This window comes from Oratosquilla oratoria, chromosome 21, assembly GCF_046742065.1.
Source record: "Oratosquilla oratoria isolate Oo_2021 chromosome 21, ASM4674206v1, whole genome shotgun sequence".
Taxonomy (NCBI): domain Eukaryota; kingdom Metazoa; phylum Arthropoda; class Malacostraca; order Stomatopoda; family Squillidae; genus Oratosquilla; species Oratosquilla oratoria.
The window spans coordinates 55336309-55353808 of record NC_134797.1 but is presented as its reverse complement, the minus strand read 5'-3'; the positions used below and the strand labels follow the sequence as shown (position 1 = coordinate 55353808).

The 17500-nt window shown below is 42.3% G+C and overlaps 1 protein-coding gene across 4 annotated transcripts in view; it reads left to right on the top strand.

Annotated features, from left to right (window-relative positions):
• The window catches only part of LOC143036948 (uncharacterized), a 948919-nt gene that overhangs the window by 759280 nt on the left and 172139 nt on the right, over positions 1-17500 (top strand). For 3 of the 4 annotated variants that reach the window (XM_076204980.1, XM_076204981.1, XM_076204979.1), the window contains exon 1: positions 12559-12869. The exons of the other annotated variant lie outside the window; for it this stretch is intronic. In XM_076204980.1, coding sequence (XP_076061095.1) covers positions 12696-12869 — 174 coding nt within the window. In that variant the 5' untranslated portion in view covers positions 12559-12695. Of the gene's footprint in view, positions 1-12558; positions 12870-17500 lie in introns of those variants that run through there. 4 annotated transcript variants of the gene reach the window in all.

Sequence of the window (17500 nt, the reverse complement as noted above, 5' to 3'; positions counted from 1 at the left end):
GATATTGAACATTCCCCTATTTTGTTCAATTTGTTTTGGTTCCTTGTATGATGGATGCTTCCAAAATATTTCTATGGATATTGACGGGCTCACGTACCAGAAGTTTTGCATTCACCTAGTCTATCAGGTGGTTGCTACCATTCCCGTGTGCAACACACGCGTTGGTGGTGAAATTTTGGCGCACATCGTATCGATGTTTTCGGATCCGGGTTTTTAGGTCACGTGATGTTTCCCCAATGTAGGATTTTTCACATCCTGAGCACGGAATCCGATAAAAACCTGTTTTATTGTCCGGCGTTTTGCCGATGTTTATTCTCGTCCTCGTGATGTCTTTAATTGTCCTATTGGTCTGCCACACTACTTCCAAATTGGTGTTTTTTTTTTTAATTCGAGTCAAGTCGGTGGAGATTTCGCTGGCAACAGAGACGTTTGACTGTCCCGCACTGCTGCCTACGGCCTTCCAAAACCTTAATGGCCTTTTTTTCTGCATTTATCTAAAATAAAATCTGGAAAATTAAATTTTGGAAAAGTCTCCCTTATATACCAGCACTCTTCTAGGTATTCGGTACTGCATATTCTGAGCGCCCTAAAAAGAAGCTTATCCCTACTCCTTTCTTGATCCTGATGTCATGGTGGGAGTAGAAATGAATTAAATGTTTTTTGTTTGTGGGTTTTCTTTATACTTTAAATTTCAGCTGGTTACCACGTTTTGAGATCTGGATGTCTAAGGAAGGGAATCGTTATTTCTTCCAGAGAAAATTTAATGGTGGGTTCTCCCTTCTTTAATGCAGTTTGGTCCACCTTCTCAACCTTTCCTAGTATTCAGTGATCCCCCTTCTCCCTATCTCCCTTCCTCTCTCCCTCCCTTCCTCCCCCTGTTCCCTCAGTTCGTCTTATTTAATCTCAGTCATGTGTATTACGATTATGTACTTGAAAAGGTTGTAACAATCGAAACGTCGTACTAAAGGTTCCGTCCTCACATTTGGTGTTTGTTTCGATAGACTTGTCGGCAGCTGACATTTTCTTACAGAGAGAGGGAGAGAGAGAGGGGGAGAGAGAGAGAGAGAGAGAGAGAGAGAGAGAGAGAGAGAACGACCCGCAGAGATTGCCAGTAAAGGGATGTGCTCATCCAGCAAGAAGAAGCGCCGCCTCCTGTATCTGGAGGTTCTTCGAGTTCGAGGTCGAGCGCTGCTGTACCGGGAAACCTTAAGTACTTCCTTCCTGGACGCTTTGTCTCCCCGACACTCACACTGGGTCGCCGACACGCACCTGGCGTCACGTCACATGGCCCTGTCTGCCTGTTTGTCTGTCACGCACGTGTCACTTGTCACCCGCTATGTCACCACCCTGAGCGGTTATCGTGAAGTGACATTTAAAGACAAGTTTTACCAATGGAGACAGAGATGGGGTTCCACGAGCTTAACGCTTCTCCGGTATATTACATCTAAATGAATATGTATAGGTAAATATTCATTCAAAAAAAATCTTGGTTACAAATTAGGGATGTAGCTTTCATTGCAGGAATGTGCAAGTGTAAAGCATAGTATCAATTCAATAGTGGGCTAAGCAACGTGAAACGAAAGTCAATGGTTTTGGAAATATAGACCATCTCGGTATTGATCTTCGTATCTGTTGAACACCTGAGTAACTTTTTTCTTTCTAAGTGGAAGGAACAAGTTGGGAAAGGGTGTAAGAGGAGGTATTTGAACGGGGTATTTGGTTGCCGAACACGTTCGATAACCAAATACCCCGTTCACGCGTTCACACATCACTTTAAACACGTGTCTGTCGAACCGCGTTCGACGAACCGTGTAAACCTCCTCTAAGAGTCGAAGCAGAGGAAAGAATGGGAAGGAGGAACTGGAAAAGGAAACTGGGAAAGTTAAAGAACAAAAAGGAGAGGAATGAAAGGAGGAAGAAGTCAAAGTCGATGGTGCAAGGTCAAGGTGATTGGAGAAAATACAACAGAGGAAGGAGGGAGGGAGGATGGGAAGAGGAGGAGGAAGCCAAGAAGAGACGGAAGAGGCTAAGTATGAAAAAAAGAGAGGTGGTCGTGCAAAGTAAAGAGTAAAGTGGAATGGATAATAAAGAGCGAAGGGACGAGGGGAAAGGCGGGACCTAAATAAGAGAAGGTTGATGGAAATAAGTAGTGACGATCTGTTTCACGTTTTATTTAAGTTTTACGATAATCTGTGGTGTTGAATTAGGTTGGCAGGGAAGAGTTTTTTATTTTATTTTATTTTTTGGGGGGGAGGGGGGCGACCCCAATTCACAAGGAAGGATGCCTTGGCAGAAACGAAGTTTATGGCTGTATTCACAAGTATGTGCCCCCTCCCTACACATGCACGCGCACACACACACACACACACACACACACACACACACACACACACACACACTACTACTACTACTACTACTACTACTACTACTACTACTACTACTACTACTACGGCGGTCCGGGTTCGAATCCCGCCCAGGGCTGAAATAATTTCAGTATCACTGCGCTGCGGATTGTTACTCCAACTCTCGTGGGCGGGGAGTTGTCTGTGTGTGTGCATGTAAGGTCATAGCATTACCCATAGATCGGTCATCGAGCTGTGAGCTCTCTACCGGAAGGGAAATAGCTGTCGATCACAAGTCCAACACGTGATCCATGACCATGGTGAATCACACATGCACTGACGCAAGTACGTATCCCCCTTCCATAACATAACATAAATCATGTCTTTTAACCTCATGTCTTAAGCCTCTGTCGAGCCTAGACAGTTGAAAACCTTAGGCGCAGTAGGCATGATCATATTTCGATCAATTATTTATTAAAAATATTATTATTATCATTACTACTGTTGCTGCTCCCGTTCCTCCTCCTCCTCCTTCAAGAAATACGTCATGGATTCTGACGCTACTTCGTGATAACGTCACGGAAGATGAGGTCGTTTTCTTTTGTTTATTCTCTTTTATATAACTTTATACGTTATCTATCTTATGCATTTACTTACTTATTTGTTTTTGTTATCATTAGTTTGTTTATTATTTGAGTAGGCTGGAGGTTGAGCTTTGGTGTCAATAGAGCGCCATAAGGCCCTCGTCAAAGGACTTGTACTTGTTCCACAGAGGCCTGTGCCTGTCTGCGCACTTAATTCGTAGATGGAGATAATTGAAATACCGTCAGTATCGCAGGGTATAAGTCTGTCTTTAGCATACTGATTGGCTTCGACCCTGCGCCTCGTCCCTTGTGCCAAAGGCCCTCTTAGACGACGGAGACCCATCAGCGTTCTGGTCAGTTTTTATTGCTTTATAAAGTTTGTATTAAACAAGTCATTAGAAAAGATAATTATATGGTTGGTTCTCTCAATCTTGAGTGCGGCTTAGACACTGAACGGAGATTTTTCTTTGTGGTTTGTCAGGTTTCACAGTGTTTCGAAGGAAAATTATGTGGGTTTTTTTTACGCCAATTTGATTTCCGTTATAAACTTTTTAATCATAAGGTTTCCCCCAGTTGAATGTATAAAGGTAACTGAGTGTCTACGATTTAATCTTGTTCCTTAGATCTTCTCTCCTTCTCTCTCTCACCTCTTTCTCTCTCTCTCTCTCTCTCTCTCTCTCTCTCTCTCTCTCTCTCTCTCTCTCTATGACAGATGCAGTCTCTGACAGACATGAAAGAGTCTGATAGACTCTAACAGACTGACAGATTCTGCAAGACTATAACAGACTGATAAAGACAGGAAGGCAAGACGTGTCTTCAAGAAAACAACAGATAGTTTGAAGTAAAAAAAACATGAGACAGAGTTAGAAGGACTTGTAGTAAGAATACAGGAATTCCTCTAGACAGGAATCAGAGTCAGGTCAACACGGAGACTACAACAGAATCCGGCAGACTCCAACAGACCTCTCCAACATAGTATTCTTTGTTTAATTTTCTTACATATAAGTTGAACGTCCCTTTGGTTTTGAGTATAACCATGTTTAGTCTTTTCCTGCATACTTGTGTGTGTGTGTGTGTGTGTGTGTGTGTGTGTGTGTGTGTCTTTTGAGGGCACTTTTTTAAGGTTCGGCAGACACTTGCGATTTTTTTTTTTTTTTTTTTTTTTTTTTTTTTTTGTTTAAACTTTTTTTTTTTTTTTTTTTTTTTTTTTTTTTTTTTTTTTTTTTTTTTTTTTTTTTTTTTTGACGCTTCCACTCGCTACACCTGGAGGTTCCAGCAGACCTTCTTCACCCCGAAGTAACGGAGCTTCTCCTATAGAGGAAGTCTCTTGTTCCTCAAGAATCACCCCGAGTTGTAGCTGAGTCTTCTGCCGAAGGAAGACGCCGCAAATACCGTTAAAAGTCGTTGCGTCTCGACACATGATGGAGCCATTGGCGAGGTCTCAACCGACATTCTCAGCCAGGCGGATGTTGTTATCTCATTTAAATATGTAGTCATACATTACTGAACACACATACTGTTCTAATACATACACACATACATATATACGTACATATATATTACATATATACAGTATATATACGTGTACCGTATGTATATATTATATATGTATATATATATATATATATACATGATGTAAGTTATCACAGAAAAAATAAATCTAATTTGGTGAAAGTTAGTCATCAGAAAGGTAAGATAAGATTTTTACTCATGACCAACGTAAACAATACTCAAATGGAAAAATGGTCTCTCTTCTTTCGAGCGCTCCAACCTTCAGGAAATCAAGACGTATATATAAAATAGAAAAATAAAATAAAGAACTACTGGTTTCTTGCCTCTCGAGCGCTTCAACCCCGGGAACCTCCAGGAAATCAAAGCATATAGCGTACACAACAAAAAAGTGAAAATCAAAATTTCGTAAAGAACTGTTGGTCTCTCTCGACCGCTCCAACCTCGGGAACCTTCAGGAAATCAAGACGTATCAGAGGCGCTCGCTCTCGCCGTTACCATAATTGGAAACGACCCTATTGCAGGACTTTGCAGAGTTCGCAACCGTGCAACGGAGTGCGGCTCGTGCCCGCATACTCTCTGCTTTATTTATTAGGCATGTTGAGGTTTCTCAATGAGGCTCGGCAGAGGCCTGGCCGTTGACGTAAATATTGATCGAAGTTGTTGAAATAAGTTTTAAACTGTATTGACCCAAAAGGTTGTGACGTTCTCTGCCCCATGGCTTAGGCTCATTACCACCACCTTCATCCCCTTATTAACCTGGAGATTAGTGGCTTCTCGACAACTGAAAAACAAAAGCGCTCGAGATGAGCCAGAATAAAATTTCTTTAGTGGGACGATACCCCACAACCGAATGACACCCCTTCCCTCAGCTGAATAAGATTACAAAGGATTACAAAGGAAGAGCATGCCGACAGGAGACCTTTTGGTCCATACCTAGGTTGGATGCGGGGGAAAATATATAAATAATAAATAATGATGAATAATAAACAGAAAAATAACATAATTTTTTTTATAAATATGTAAATGATTAGAATAAATAGATGAATAATAATGAATAAATAAATGATAATAGACAAATAGAAAAAAATAAATGACAGGTATTACAGCTTATTGCTTAGGTGTTTATCTAAATGAATCTTAAAACTTCGGACCGATCGCTTGGGGTCAGGCAGCATCGACATTCTAATAGAATCTCTAACCCATAGCGGTGTCTCTACTTCGCTGCTGAGACTCGCCTCACAAACGAATGGAATCGAACATCGACAACGAGAACAAGATAAAGATTGAGCTGCTTACAAAAAAGGTAAACTTCCTCCCCCCGACCACAGCACCTGGTCTTGCTCTCTGCTTGAATAAAATCGACTGCCGGCAGCCAGGATAGATGTATTGGGGAGAGAGACTCTGGGTGAAGAGGTTCGTCGGCTGAATAGAATTGTGTGTCTTTACCCAGAATAACATATCCAATGAGCTTTGGGCTTGGGGGTCTCGCGCGCTCGTATATACACACTCTCTCTCTCTCTCTCTCTCTCTCTCACACACACACACACACACACACACACACACACACACACACACACACACACACACACACACACACACACAACGATTGCCAGTGACTGTTTCTTGTCCTGGCTCTCCGAACACATAGAGTAAAGGCAATGGATTTTAATTTAGCAAATTTCCTCCTGGCGTAAAACGAACGAATTTTTTATTCGACTATCTTTCTTCTGTAATCTTCTTTTTCTCCTCTTCCTTCTCACTCGTCTTTTTTCCCTCTCCTTTTCCTTATACCTTCAATTTCCTGCTACTGTAGAAAAGTGAAAAGGAAAGAAATACTGTGAAATTGGAGACGAATCGTAAAAGACTGTAATCTTCTTCGCCTCTTTGCTGGAAAACGACGCCGAAGAACGGAATTCCATTTGTGGCCGCAAGAGGCTTCGTCTCGCTGGACAGTCTGCGAATTCGGACATTCAAGAAAATCAAATCTCGACCCTATTCTTTCGTGACATAAGGGGGTTATTTGCTACCAAGGGATTTCCTCCAGGTCTTGAAATTTCGTTTGACGGTCTTCATACCATGACGTCATCTAGCTTGAATGAAATCGGTCAGAGATCAGCAGAATAAAATATGTGAAGGATGTCGCCTTAGTGATGAAGTTGATAGTGACAGACTCTACCATCTTACACAGAATCAAATCACCGAAAATTAATCAAAATGAAATATGTATGCGATGTTTTTAATCTTCCTCAGTCCAGACCAGAAATGCATTAAAGGTTCCGAGAACCGTCTCAGATGTTTTTGCGAGTCCAAAGAGGAATGCAAAGGTTCTAAGAACTGTTTGAAAAATGTCTTTGAAAACGGAGGCAGAGCTGCAGACGTTCTGAGAACTGTTTGACTGATGTCTTTGTCAGTCTGGAATAGAACTCCAAAGGTTTTGAGAACCGTTTTCCAGACAGACGTCTTACGATCCTTTCCAGCGTTATGCGGCGCTGGAATGCACGTCGGCTTACTCATGCTAAATAACGTTATATATATATATATATATATATATATATATATACATATATATATATGTATATGTACACGCGCACACACACATACACACACACACATACATATATATATATATATATATGTACACACGCACACACACACACACACACATATATATTATATATATATATATACATATATATATATATATATATATATATATATATAATGTGTGTGTGTGTGTGTACAACACTGAATGTGTCCCAGTGAACAGATTTACATTCATCAACCACAATTCACTTTAATTCTAGGTCATCAACATCGAGAAACTCAAGGAGGCATACATGCAGAAATTGATACATGGTACATCTAAGGACTCGAACCGCCGCTAGTACGTAACAGGTGACAGTAACTTAACCGATGGAAGTTCGAGTCCTAAGCTGTACCGCGTATCAATTTCTGCACATATGCTTCCTCGAGTTTCTCGATGTTGATGGCTTAGAATTAAGGTGAATTGTGGTTGAACCTTTGGGAAAGACCTCATTGATTAAACATCACATACACATACCCCCCAACACCCTCTCCCGCCTATACCCCAGCCTATAGGAGCCCCCAGAACAGGAAGCTTCTCGTCTCAAACCACACTGATGACATGTTAGAGCAAGGTGTCATTGGACACTCAAACTCCCCTTGGAACTCCACACTTCTAGTTCGTAAAAGGGACTGGTCCTTCAGACCCATAATTGATTTCCGTAAAGTAAACACAAACACCATTCCGGACCGCATGCCAATGCCCATTGTGACAGACGTTCTTCAATTATTTGGTCAAGGAAATACGGTATTCTCAACCTTAGACCTCAAATCTGCTTTTTGGCAGATACAATTGACGAAAGAGTAAACAAATAACAACATTTAGCACTGACAAGGATTATTTCGTATTTAATCGAGTACCCTTCGGGCTTAAAAATACCCCTAGTACACCACCACATCTGATGAGCAGCCTTTTTTACAGACAAACTTGGCAAATCCCTTTTCGTCTACACAGACACCCTAACTGAAATAAGCAAACACATAGACCTGGTCGAACTCATTGGCGCAGTTAACAATAAGGCCACCCCAAATCTCCTCCCCTGAAGTAAATTAAAAACTGCACTCTCCATTGCATTGAGAAACCTACACCTAAAAAACCTCTTTCCCACCGAACAGTTATACCACTATTACTCCCTCATATAAATGACATTAAGTACAGATGCAATCTATGCACATAGCCCCCTCGACTCAAAAGAGTGAGAGAGAGAGAGATATTTACAGGTTGAAATATAATCCCATTCCCATACACCTACAAGAATTCAACGATTACCCTCGATATTGAACCCACTACCATCATCAAATCCGAGGACGGCCAATGGTACTCCTACATTCCCTCCTCTGACCTCCCTCTATGCAAATCCGCTGTTACTAAATTCCATGTTTGCCCCGCTTATCTTTTCCGTTTCTATCGCGCCACAGAACCTTCCTGTATGGGCCAAATTATAACATCGTACGCCAGCACATCGAACAGTTGCCAGTTCAAAAAAGTAAACGCCAAGAAGACCTTACACGTACATTAATATGGATCCTATTTTTCCCATGAACCACCCTTGTTGCAGTAATCAGTAAAGACAATCCCTCCACCTGGCAGAAATCAATCAATGGACCCGTCTCGATCCCCGACTCATGCCAAATATATTTTGACGGCACAAACTTCCATCCCAGCCACCACCACGACATTCTTACAATCTCAGCTCCACCCTCGACCCTATTAAGCCCCTCCCAATACCCCTAACACCCCCCAAACCTCTATCTCTCTCATTAAACCAACAAGACTATGTAGTTTGGCTAAACACCACCTAATCGGACATAATAGACTCACTGCAATTCTTCACACCCACACTCCCATCAATCGCTATATCCCTCGGTTCATTTAGCCTACTGATTCTGTTCCTCATTGGTAGACTAGTCTATACCTGCGTGATCCAACACGTTGGATAAACCTATAAGCAACCAACCAACCAACCCCCACACACATATAATACAAGACAAACAAGCACCCATTACTTATACATTATATCATCAAACTAATTAGTATATCCTAAGATTAAATCTCACCAATATATGTTCATGGTAACTCATACTTGTACTTTTAAGTTACCAAATTCAATAGAAAATAATAATGTTTGTCATTGTATACAAATTGTATATACGTATGTAAACCTAGTGAACATGTGTCACCAAGAGATGCTAGAATCACCCCCCCCCCATTTGTATCTCGTCACCACTCCAAATTTACGACTCACAGAAGAGTCCGTTCCACCAGAAGTGAAAATTGTTTAAGTGTTGACTCTCAGAAAAGAGTTCCTTTACACCTAAGTGACTACAAGTGCAACACACAGACAGATGTTTAACTACATCACATCAGAACAAAAAAATATATATATATATTTCAAACGATCTCCCAGAAAAGAGAGAAGTGAAAGAAGATGGAACCAAGTGTGTAAAAGAAAACTGGAGTTAGACACCCCACTTTAAGAACTATCATCCCTTGGTGAACAATTGAGCATGACATGATACCTACCTGACTACACCCCATAAACTTATGAATACTTAACCCCCCATCAACTTCCTTTTAAGGCTCACAACAGGTATCGTGTCATACTCCCATTGTATATAGATATCCCTCCTTATGCAAACCCCCTCACCGCTGATCACTCCAGTGACAGGAGTTACCTCTCGCGGGGAGGTATTATGTAACCTTACATATTGTAATATCACCCACGGAAAACTACATCATAACACACATACGAACAAACATACATCCACGCCCTTAGGCGACCATCCATCACATGATCAGTGCGTGATAATGGCTAAGTAGCCAGAAACTTATCTCCAACGCACACATATACCACATCCCCAAATAAACCCGAACACAAATTAAATCACAAGAAATAACCACATAATAGAACCAACCATTTAATAATATAACCTATGTTTAAACCTTCAGTCTGTATAACAGTAAGACAGATATTATTAAAGCTGTCAATTCCCCATATCCTGACTCCAGCAATTAAGTGGTATATTAACCACGACCGGGCTGGGGGACCTACGTAGGTGTATTTTTTCGTAATATAAGACCATACGATTATGTGTGTTTGGAACTTTCCATAAGACAGGAATTGAATACCCACCAAAACCAATTACAACACGCGCACACACACACACACACACACACACACACACACACACACACACACACACACACACACACACACACACACACATGTATATATATATATATGTGTGTGTGTGTGTGTGTTGTGTGTGTGTGTGTGTATTAAGCACTCATGCATGTATAACACATACTATATACATGCATAATTTCACATATTTGCGCACATGAGTTTTAGTGTCTTGTGACGTATGTTTTTGGACTTAGTAATAGCCTGGGTCACGGTTGCTGCACAAGCACGGTAATAACAGATCGTTGCCAAGCGTTGTCCATTATGTAGCACTTAAGACCGTACGTTTAAAACCTTTCGCCAGCCCTGGCGAACATTTTGCACTCTCAGAAAGTAGATTTTGTCCATCTACTATTTCTATACATACGGGAATTGCCTGTAAACTTAATAAACACACTAGGAACCTAGAGAAAATGAACTAGGAAACCAGGTATGATTTTTTTTTTTTTTTTTAATGTTTAGGAAGTGTTCTCCAGATCTGACTAAAGGTTTCTAAAAGCACGGCCCGGATCCTTCGCTATCTGCCACGTCGATTCGCTTCGGGTCTTCGAGTACCTCAGTCGTGTGCCAGACGGCGTGACGTGGTATGCGCCTCTCAGCAGTTGGGGTAGGAGGTTCCTCACTCCCTCTCTCCTTCAGGCAGGGACGCCGATGAGGTCGCACCGAGCCCCTGGCGGTGGGAGATCACCTCCTGTTCCTCCTCCACCTTCCTCTTCCTCCTCCTCCCCTCCTCTTCCTCCTACTTTTTATCCTCTTCCTCCTCCTTTTTATCCTCTTCCTCCTCCTTTTCATCTTCCACTTCCTCCTCTTCCTCGTCTTCTTCGCACTTTTCTTCTTTGCCCTTTTTTTCCTCTTCCTCCTCTTCCCCTTCCTCCTACTTTTTACCCTCTTCCTCCTTCTCCTCTTCCCTTTTTTCTCTTCCTCTTCCTCCTCTCCCTCTTCCTCCTACTTTTTATCCTCTTCCTCCTCCTCTTCATCTTCTACTTCCTCCTCTTCCTCGTCCTCTTCGCCCTTTTGTTCTTTGCCCTCCTTTTTTTTTAACCCTGTCACCCTCCTCCATCCTACTCCTCGTATTTCTCTTCATATTCCTTTTTCTCCTCCTCTTCTGTATATTCCTTATAAGCCTATCTTATTCCATACTATCCTTGTTACAATCGCTATCCTCCTCCTCATACTTCTTATCCTCTTTCTCTTCTTGATTAATTTTCCAACACTTTTATTTTAATTATGTACCTATCCTTTCATCTTCTTTATCTGATATTCTTTCCCTTCCTTTTCCTCCTCTCCCCTCCTCCCAACTCCCTTTCCCTTCCTCTTTCTTCCCCGTCCCCCTCCTCCTCTTCCTCCTCCTCCACCTGTGTTTTAGCTTGGCCAGGTAGAGTGTGGCGCTGCTAAGATCACGTCCAGCTTTCATCCAATTAAGTATTTCGTTCGCCGACGCCCGAGGGCCCCTTGGCATTACGAACTGCAACTTAGAGACGCCAGCAGCAGGTCGTTCTTGTGCCCCAGCGGCTCCGGCAGGGGTGCAAGACACTTGGCCTCCACACCCGGTGGAGGGACCTGGAGAGACCTCTGGGGCGTTTCGTCCTCCACCAGGGGCGAGCTGCCGGAGCGAGCTGGTATTTGATTCCATTACGAGCGTAAAATGATGAAAAATAAGTTTCGATGTTATTCCCCCCGGCGGCGTGTGGCAACTTTGTCTCCTCGCCCACCGTTCCCGCCTTGTTGTTGGACGGTTCGTCGTCGGTCGGTCCACGTCAGTTGGAGTCAAGTCGTCGTCGTAGCGAGAGGTGTGCGTGTGTGCGCAGCGTAGACGGAGCCCAGTCGTACCAACCTAACGCATTTACGCAGACACCTTTTTGCGTATTTTGTTTGTTTTCGAGGTGGAGAGAAGGCGAGGCGGGCCATCGTGTGGCAACTGCGTTGACGGGTGTGAGAGCGTGAAAGGTGCCTAAGCCTTGACGGAGCAGTGTCGACCGCCATCCATGGAGTTTTGAATCAGTTGCGTATTTTGCAAGTGGAAACGACGCCCGGGCCCGCTGCCTGGCCCATCTCACCGTTCGCCCGTCTGTCGGTAGAGAGAGAGAGAGCAAGTTCTCAGCAACAGCATTGCGTATAAATACTCTTGTGTGTTGTACCGTGAATTGGGAAAGGGGGTTTGTGTGTTAAGGATAAGTTCCAAGGGCGGCGGTCTCCTGAAGGTGGAGTTCCAAGGGGCATTCGCCCGCCATGGCGTAGGGGCAGGGGCGTCCTCCCCGTCGACAGCATTCCAACTAACATCCATTCCAGGAGGAGGAGGAGGAATAGAGGATCTGAGATCGAGTGTTCGACGACTCTCCCCGAAGTCCAAGTTCTTCGCCGGCAGGTGTGTGTCCTCCCCCTCCAACACCCAAAGTCCTCGAGGTCCCCAACAGGTTGGCACTTCCGTGAGGAACATAACGAGGTTCTTGCTCCGTCGCCGTCGCCTTCAGGAGGGCCTAAGTCTCGCCATGGGGCGCCTCAAGGCATGGCATCACCTCAACCCGCTCTTTTCGAGCACCAAGTACAAGAAGCTCCTCGACGACTACGGGCACAATGACTACTCGAGGCTTCTCCTGCAGGAGTCGTTGCAGGAGTACCTCTCTTACTCCTGCGGGCATTGTGGACATGTTCAGAAACTCAAGGTAAGGAATGTTCATTAACTCATAAACGCCTTGCGGGTTCCTTCCTTCCCCGCCCCTGGTTCAGCTGAATGTAATCGCAAAGCGCATGCCAGAAAAAAATATATAAACCCGTCGTGTGTGTGTGTGTGTGTGTGTGTCTGTGTCTGTCTGTGTCTGTCTGTACCTGTACCTGTACCTATACCTATACCTATACCTACAACTATCAGGACCCAAGATGTGGGTGTATTTTCAGGTAGATTTGAGTATAGGGTATATGTTGCAAATATACAATTATTTATGCGCAGCGCGTGTTTTCGTCTTAAAATATATGTGCATACAAGTATGCAAGTACGTGTATGGTATATTATATATGTAAAATATTTGTGTAAGCAAAAATCATATAATTTTTGTTCACATGTAATTATTGTTCAATACAGACTTTTCTTCTCATTGAAACCTATATACAAATATATGTGTGTGGAAGGTATAAAGTGTGTGGGTATGTATGATATTTATAGACGAAGAAAGTAAACGCTGGACTCGTCGAAATAAGGAATATCCCTGAAGACGAACCCCGGACAGGGTTCGGAACGTAGGAATAAAATTTCGAAAAGTCCAGCGTTTTCTTTCGTCGTCTGTACAGTAGTTCCTGGACTCCAGCTCTTCACGAGCATATGATATGTATATATGAACATTTGTTACAATGCGTTCATATTTAGTTTTGTGTGTTCATTTGTACATGAGAACAAATGTGGTATTCGGGAACACGTTAGTGCATTTTAACCTTACGAGGAACCTGGCGATTTGATAAATTCAGTTCAAGTTGTAAAGTGGCCTTCGTACTAATAGACAGGGGTTTTAGAAGCGATGAGTTTGAGTAAAAACAAGTAAATAGATATAAAGGATAATAATAGTAATAGTGAAAAATAATAATAGTAATAACAATAGTAACAAAAGCAATAATAGTAATAATGATAGTACTAATAACAATAATAGTAATAATGATGATAATAACAATGTTAATAAATAAAGCACATTCACGGGTGTGTTGTTGTAACACATGTTAATTGAATTTATTCTGGCTAACAACAAGGTGTTTTATTCAGCTTTCCATATCACCATGCCTCTCCGGTGTTGTAGTGTTTTGTTTCTACTGAACAAGATCGCTTGACAACATCTAGATTATTATCAATATATAAACAACAACAACAAAAATGTATCGATATTACAACCAGCCTTTAGCTGTACGGGAAGGGAGTGTTATAGGCTTCGCCTTCCTTACGATGGAATAAAATTGTCTGACGGCATTTTTAGATCGTAAAAGTGGAGCAGACACAGCTGCCAATTACCCGACCAACCCTCGGACGCAATTGTTCGGGTCGGAACGACCTATCGTCTCGCCTTAAACGACCATTTAACCTCCCTTAACCACCCCCGTTAACTGCCTCTGCTCTCGATTGTTCTGGTTTATCGTCAAGACACTTAGCGCAGAGTTAACCCTCGCCAAGTCAGGCAAAGAAAAGAGTTTAGCTAAAGAGAGTTAAGCCCCGTAAAGGGTTTTCTCTCTCGCTCTCTTTCGCTCTTCTTCGCTTGCTCTCTTTCGCGCTCTTATCTCCTTTCCCATCGCTCTTCATTTCATTTTTTTTTTGTCTCGTCTCTAGCTCTCTTAAATCCGTATTTTTCGCTGACTCTTTCTCTTCCCGGTCTCTCTCTCTCTCTCTCTCTCTCTCTCTCTCTCTCTCTCTCTCTCTCTCTCTCTCTCTCTCTCTCTCTCTCTCTCTCTCTCTCTCTCTCTCTCTCCATTACAGTGACATCCCCTTGGTTAGATAAAATCGTTTTATCTTCAACCAGAATAAAAAATCGGTTTCGAGGTGCGAGGCTCCACAAGACGAATAAAATCGCCTGCCGGCAGCCAGAATAAAAACAAGTGTCACACGCTACGAAAGATGGTAATAGGAAATATTTTCAGAAAAAAGGAGCACTTTTTTCTTTTTTCTTTATTATTTCAAGTAACAAATTGGTCTTGGAATATAAGATTATATATATATATATATATATATATATATATATATATATATATATATATATATATATATATATATGTAAAACACTGACTGGGTCCCAGTGACTAGAGAGACATTTTTATCAACTACAATGAACTTTAATTCTAAACAAAAAACATCGCAAGAACCGTGGAGGCACATGCAGAAATTGAAACGTGGTACGTCCGAGGACTCGAATCAACGGCCAGCACTTGGTCACTTGCTAGCCGTTGGTCGAGTCCTCGAGCGTACCACGTTTCAATTTCTGCATGTGCCTCCACGGTTCTTCCGATGTTGACGGCTTAGAATTAAAGTGCATTGTGGTTGATATATATATATATATATATATATATATATATATATATATATATATATATATAAGATTATATATATATACACAGTATACTGTATATATACACATAATTGTGTGTGGGTTTGTGGGTGCGTATATATATATATATATATATATATATATATATATGTGTGTGTGTGTGTGTGTGTGTGTGTGTGTGTGTGTGTGTGTGTGTGTGTGTATTCACCTTGGTCTTTGGATCACGTGTTGGACTCGTGATCGACAGCTATTTCCCTCCCAGAAGAGAGCTCAGAGCTCATATGACCGATCTATGGGTAATGCTATGACCTTACACACACACACCAACTCCCCGCCCACGAGAGTCGGAGTAACGACCCGAAGCGCAGCGATACCGAAATAATTTCGGCCCTGGGCAGGATTCGAACCAGGTACTGCCGCACCTCCATACTGGCAGTCCAGTACTCTATCAACCGCGCCACCGTGTGTGTGTGTGCGTGTGCGTGAATACTGTTTTGTTGGCCCTCTGGCCTCAACAAGTCTGTCTCTCCCTCATTCTCTCTCTCTCTCTCTCTCTCTCTCTCTCTCTCTCTCTCTCTCTCTCTCTCTCTCTCTCTCTCTCTCTCTCTCTCTCTCTCTCATACTAAAACAAATTAGTTGCGTCATTTTCGAGTGATGACGTCATTTTTCTTGTAGAGGTTGACTTTTTGTCTTAACGAGCCTCGAAGGCGGTAGGTGACCTTGGGACAGCGAGGAAGGAGTTGATTCCTCAAAGTTGCCTTGCCGAAGGGTTCTTAGCAAAGAATTCTTTATGTTCTTCATCTCGACAGTAACGTATTGTATATCGTCACCAATAACCGGCGTTTTTATCCTTGGGGATAGGAAAGGTGGAATCGTGAAAGTGTCAAAGGGAAGAATTAATGTTCTCAGTCATGCGTGACACGTGTCCATAGGGGTGTCACTAAAGTAATGTGAAGATTGTATTCTGATTATGACAGGTACAGATAATTTTGGTCATTTTGTAGACAAAGGTGAATATTCGAACTTGTTCAAGCTTGTGGTAGACTTTACATACTTTGTTCTGGCTACTCTTTAAGTGATATTAATCAGGTCGCCTCTGATTCGAAGCCATCACATGTCAATCCCATGAATCCAGTGACGTACTTGTAAGACTTTGTTCTGACTAAGTACAAGTGCTTTTTATACGACTTAGAGAAGTGTTAGGTATCCTGAAAGGGTCACGATCGCCAGAGAGACCCATCAGCCTGGCGTCCGCCTTCCAGACCCCAGATGGAAAAAATCGTTTATTTTTTTCGCCAGAATAAAATGTATTGGTCGCGTCGCCGTGTTGATGGCCACCAGGACCGTAAATGCCAGATCCTTGTTTGTATTCATATTCGCGAGTAAACAAACATTAAGCCATGTTTTATGTACTCTTCATTGGGAGCAGTGACTGAAGGTGGTGTTTATGGGCTTGAGGGTTATGTTTACGTGTTTTTGTGGGGCGGCTTTTATGAATTGGGGAGGCGACCTGTGAGGGACCCTGGTGGCTCTTCCAGGCTTCTTGGGCTAAGGTCTTCCCCTTTCCAGTTCCAGACCCCTTCCTGCCTTCGTTGTCGCCAACTTTATTTGTTTATTTGTTTTATCATTTGTATGTTTGTTATTATTTGCTTGATTCTCATTTATTGTTAGTTATATGTAAATTTATTATTATTTACTATTTACCTGTTTGTTCATTACTTAACTATACCTATACATTTATTTATGTATTTTATTTATCATTTATATAATAGTTTTTATTGTATATTAATTTATTTATCATTATATATTTTTTCGCATCCGACCTAGATATGGACCAAAAGGTCTCCTGTCGGCATGCTCCGCCTTTGTAATCCTTGGTAACTTCTCTTCCTTTCTCTTCGTTTCTCTTCACATTATGTCCTTAACTCCCCTTCTCACTCTTTCCCATCTCATTTCACTCCTGTTCCAAGCCCCATTCACTCCTCTTCTTATACCTCTTCACTCCACTTTCCATCTCCATTCACTCCTCTTTCCACCTCCTTTCATTCCTCTCTCTATTCCCACTTTATCCTTCTTCGGATCCCCTTCACTCCCTTTCTCATCTACATAAACCTCCTCTTCCCACTCCCTTCACTCCATTATACTCCTTCACTCCTCATCCCGGCCCCCTTCATTCCCACTCCCCTTCACTCCTATTCCCCTACTCCCCTTCAACCGTCTTCACGTCTCCCCTTTCCCTCCTTTAACTTCCCTCGACTCCTAGCCATGACTCCCCTACA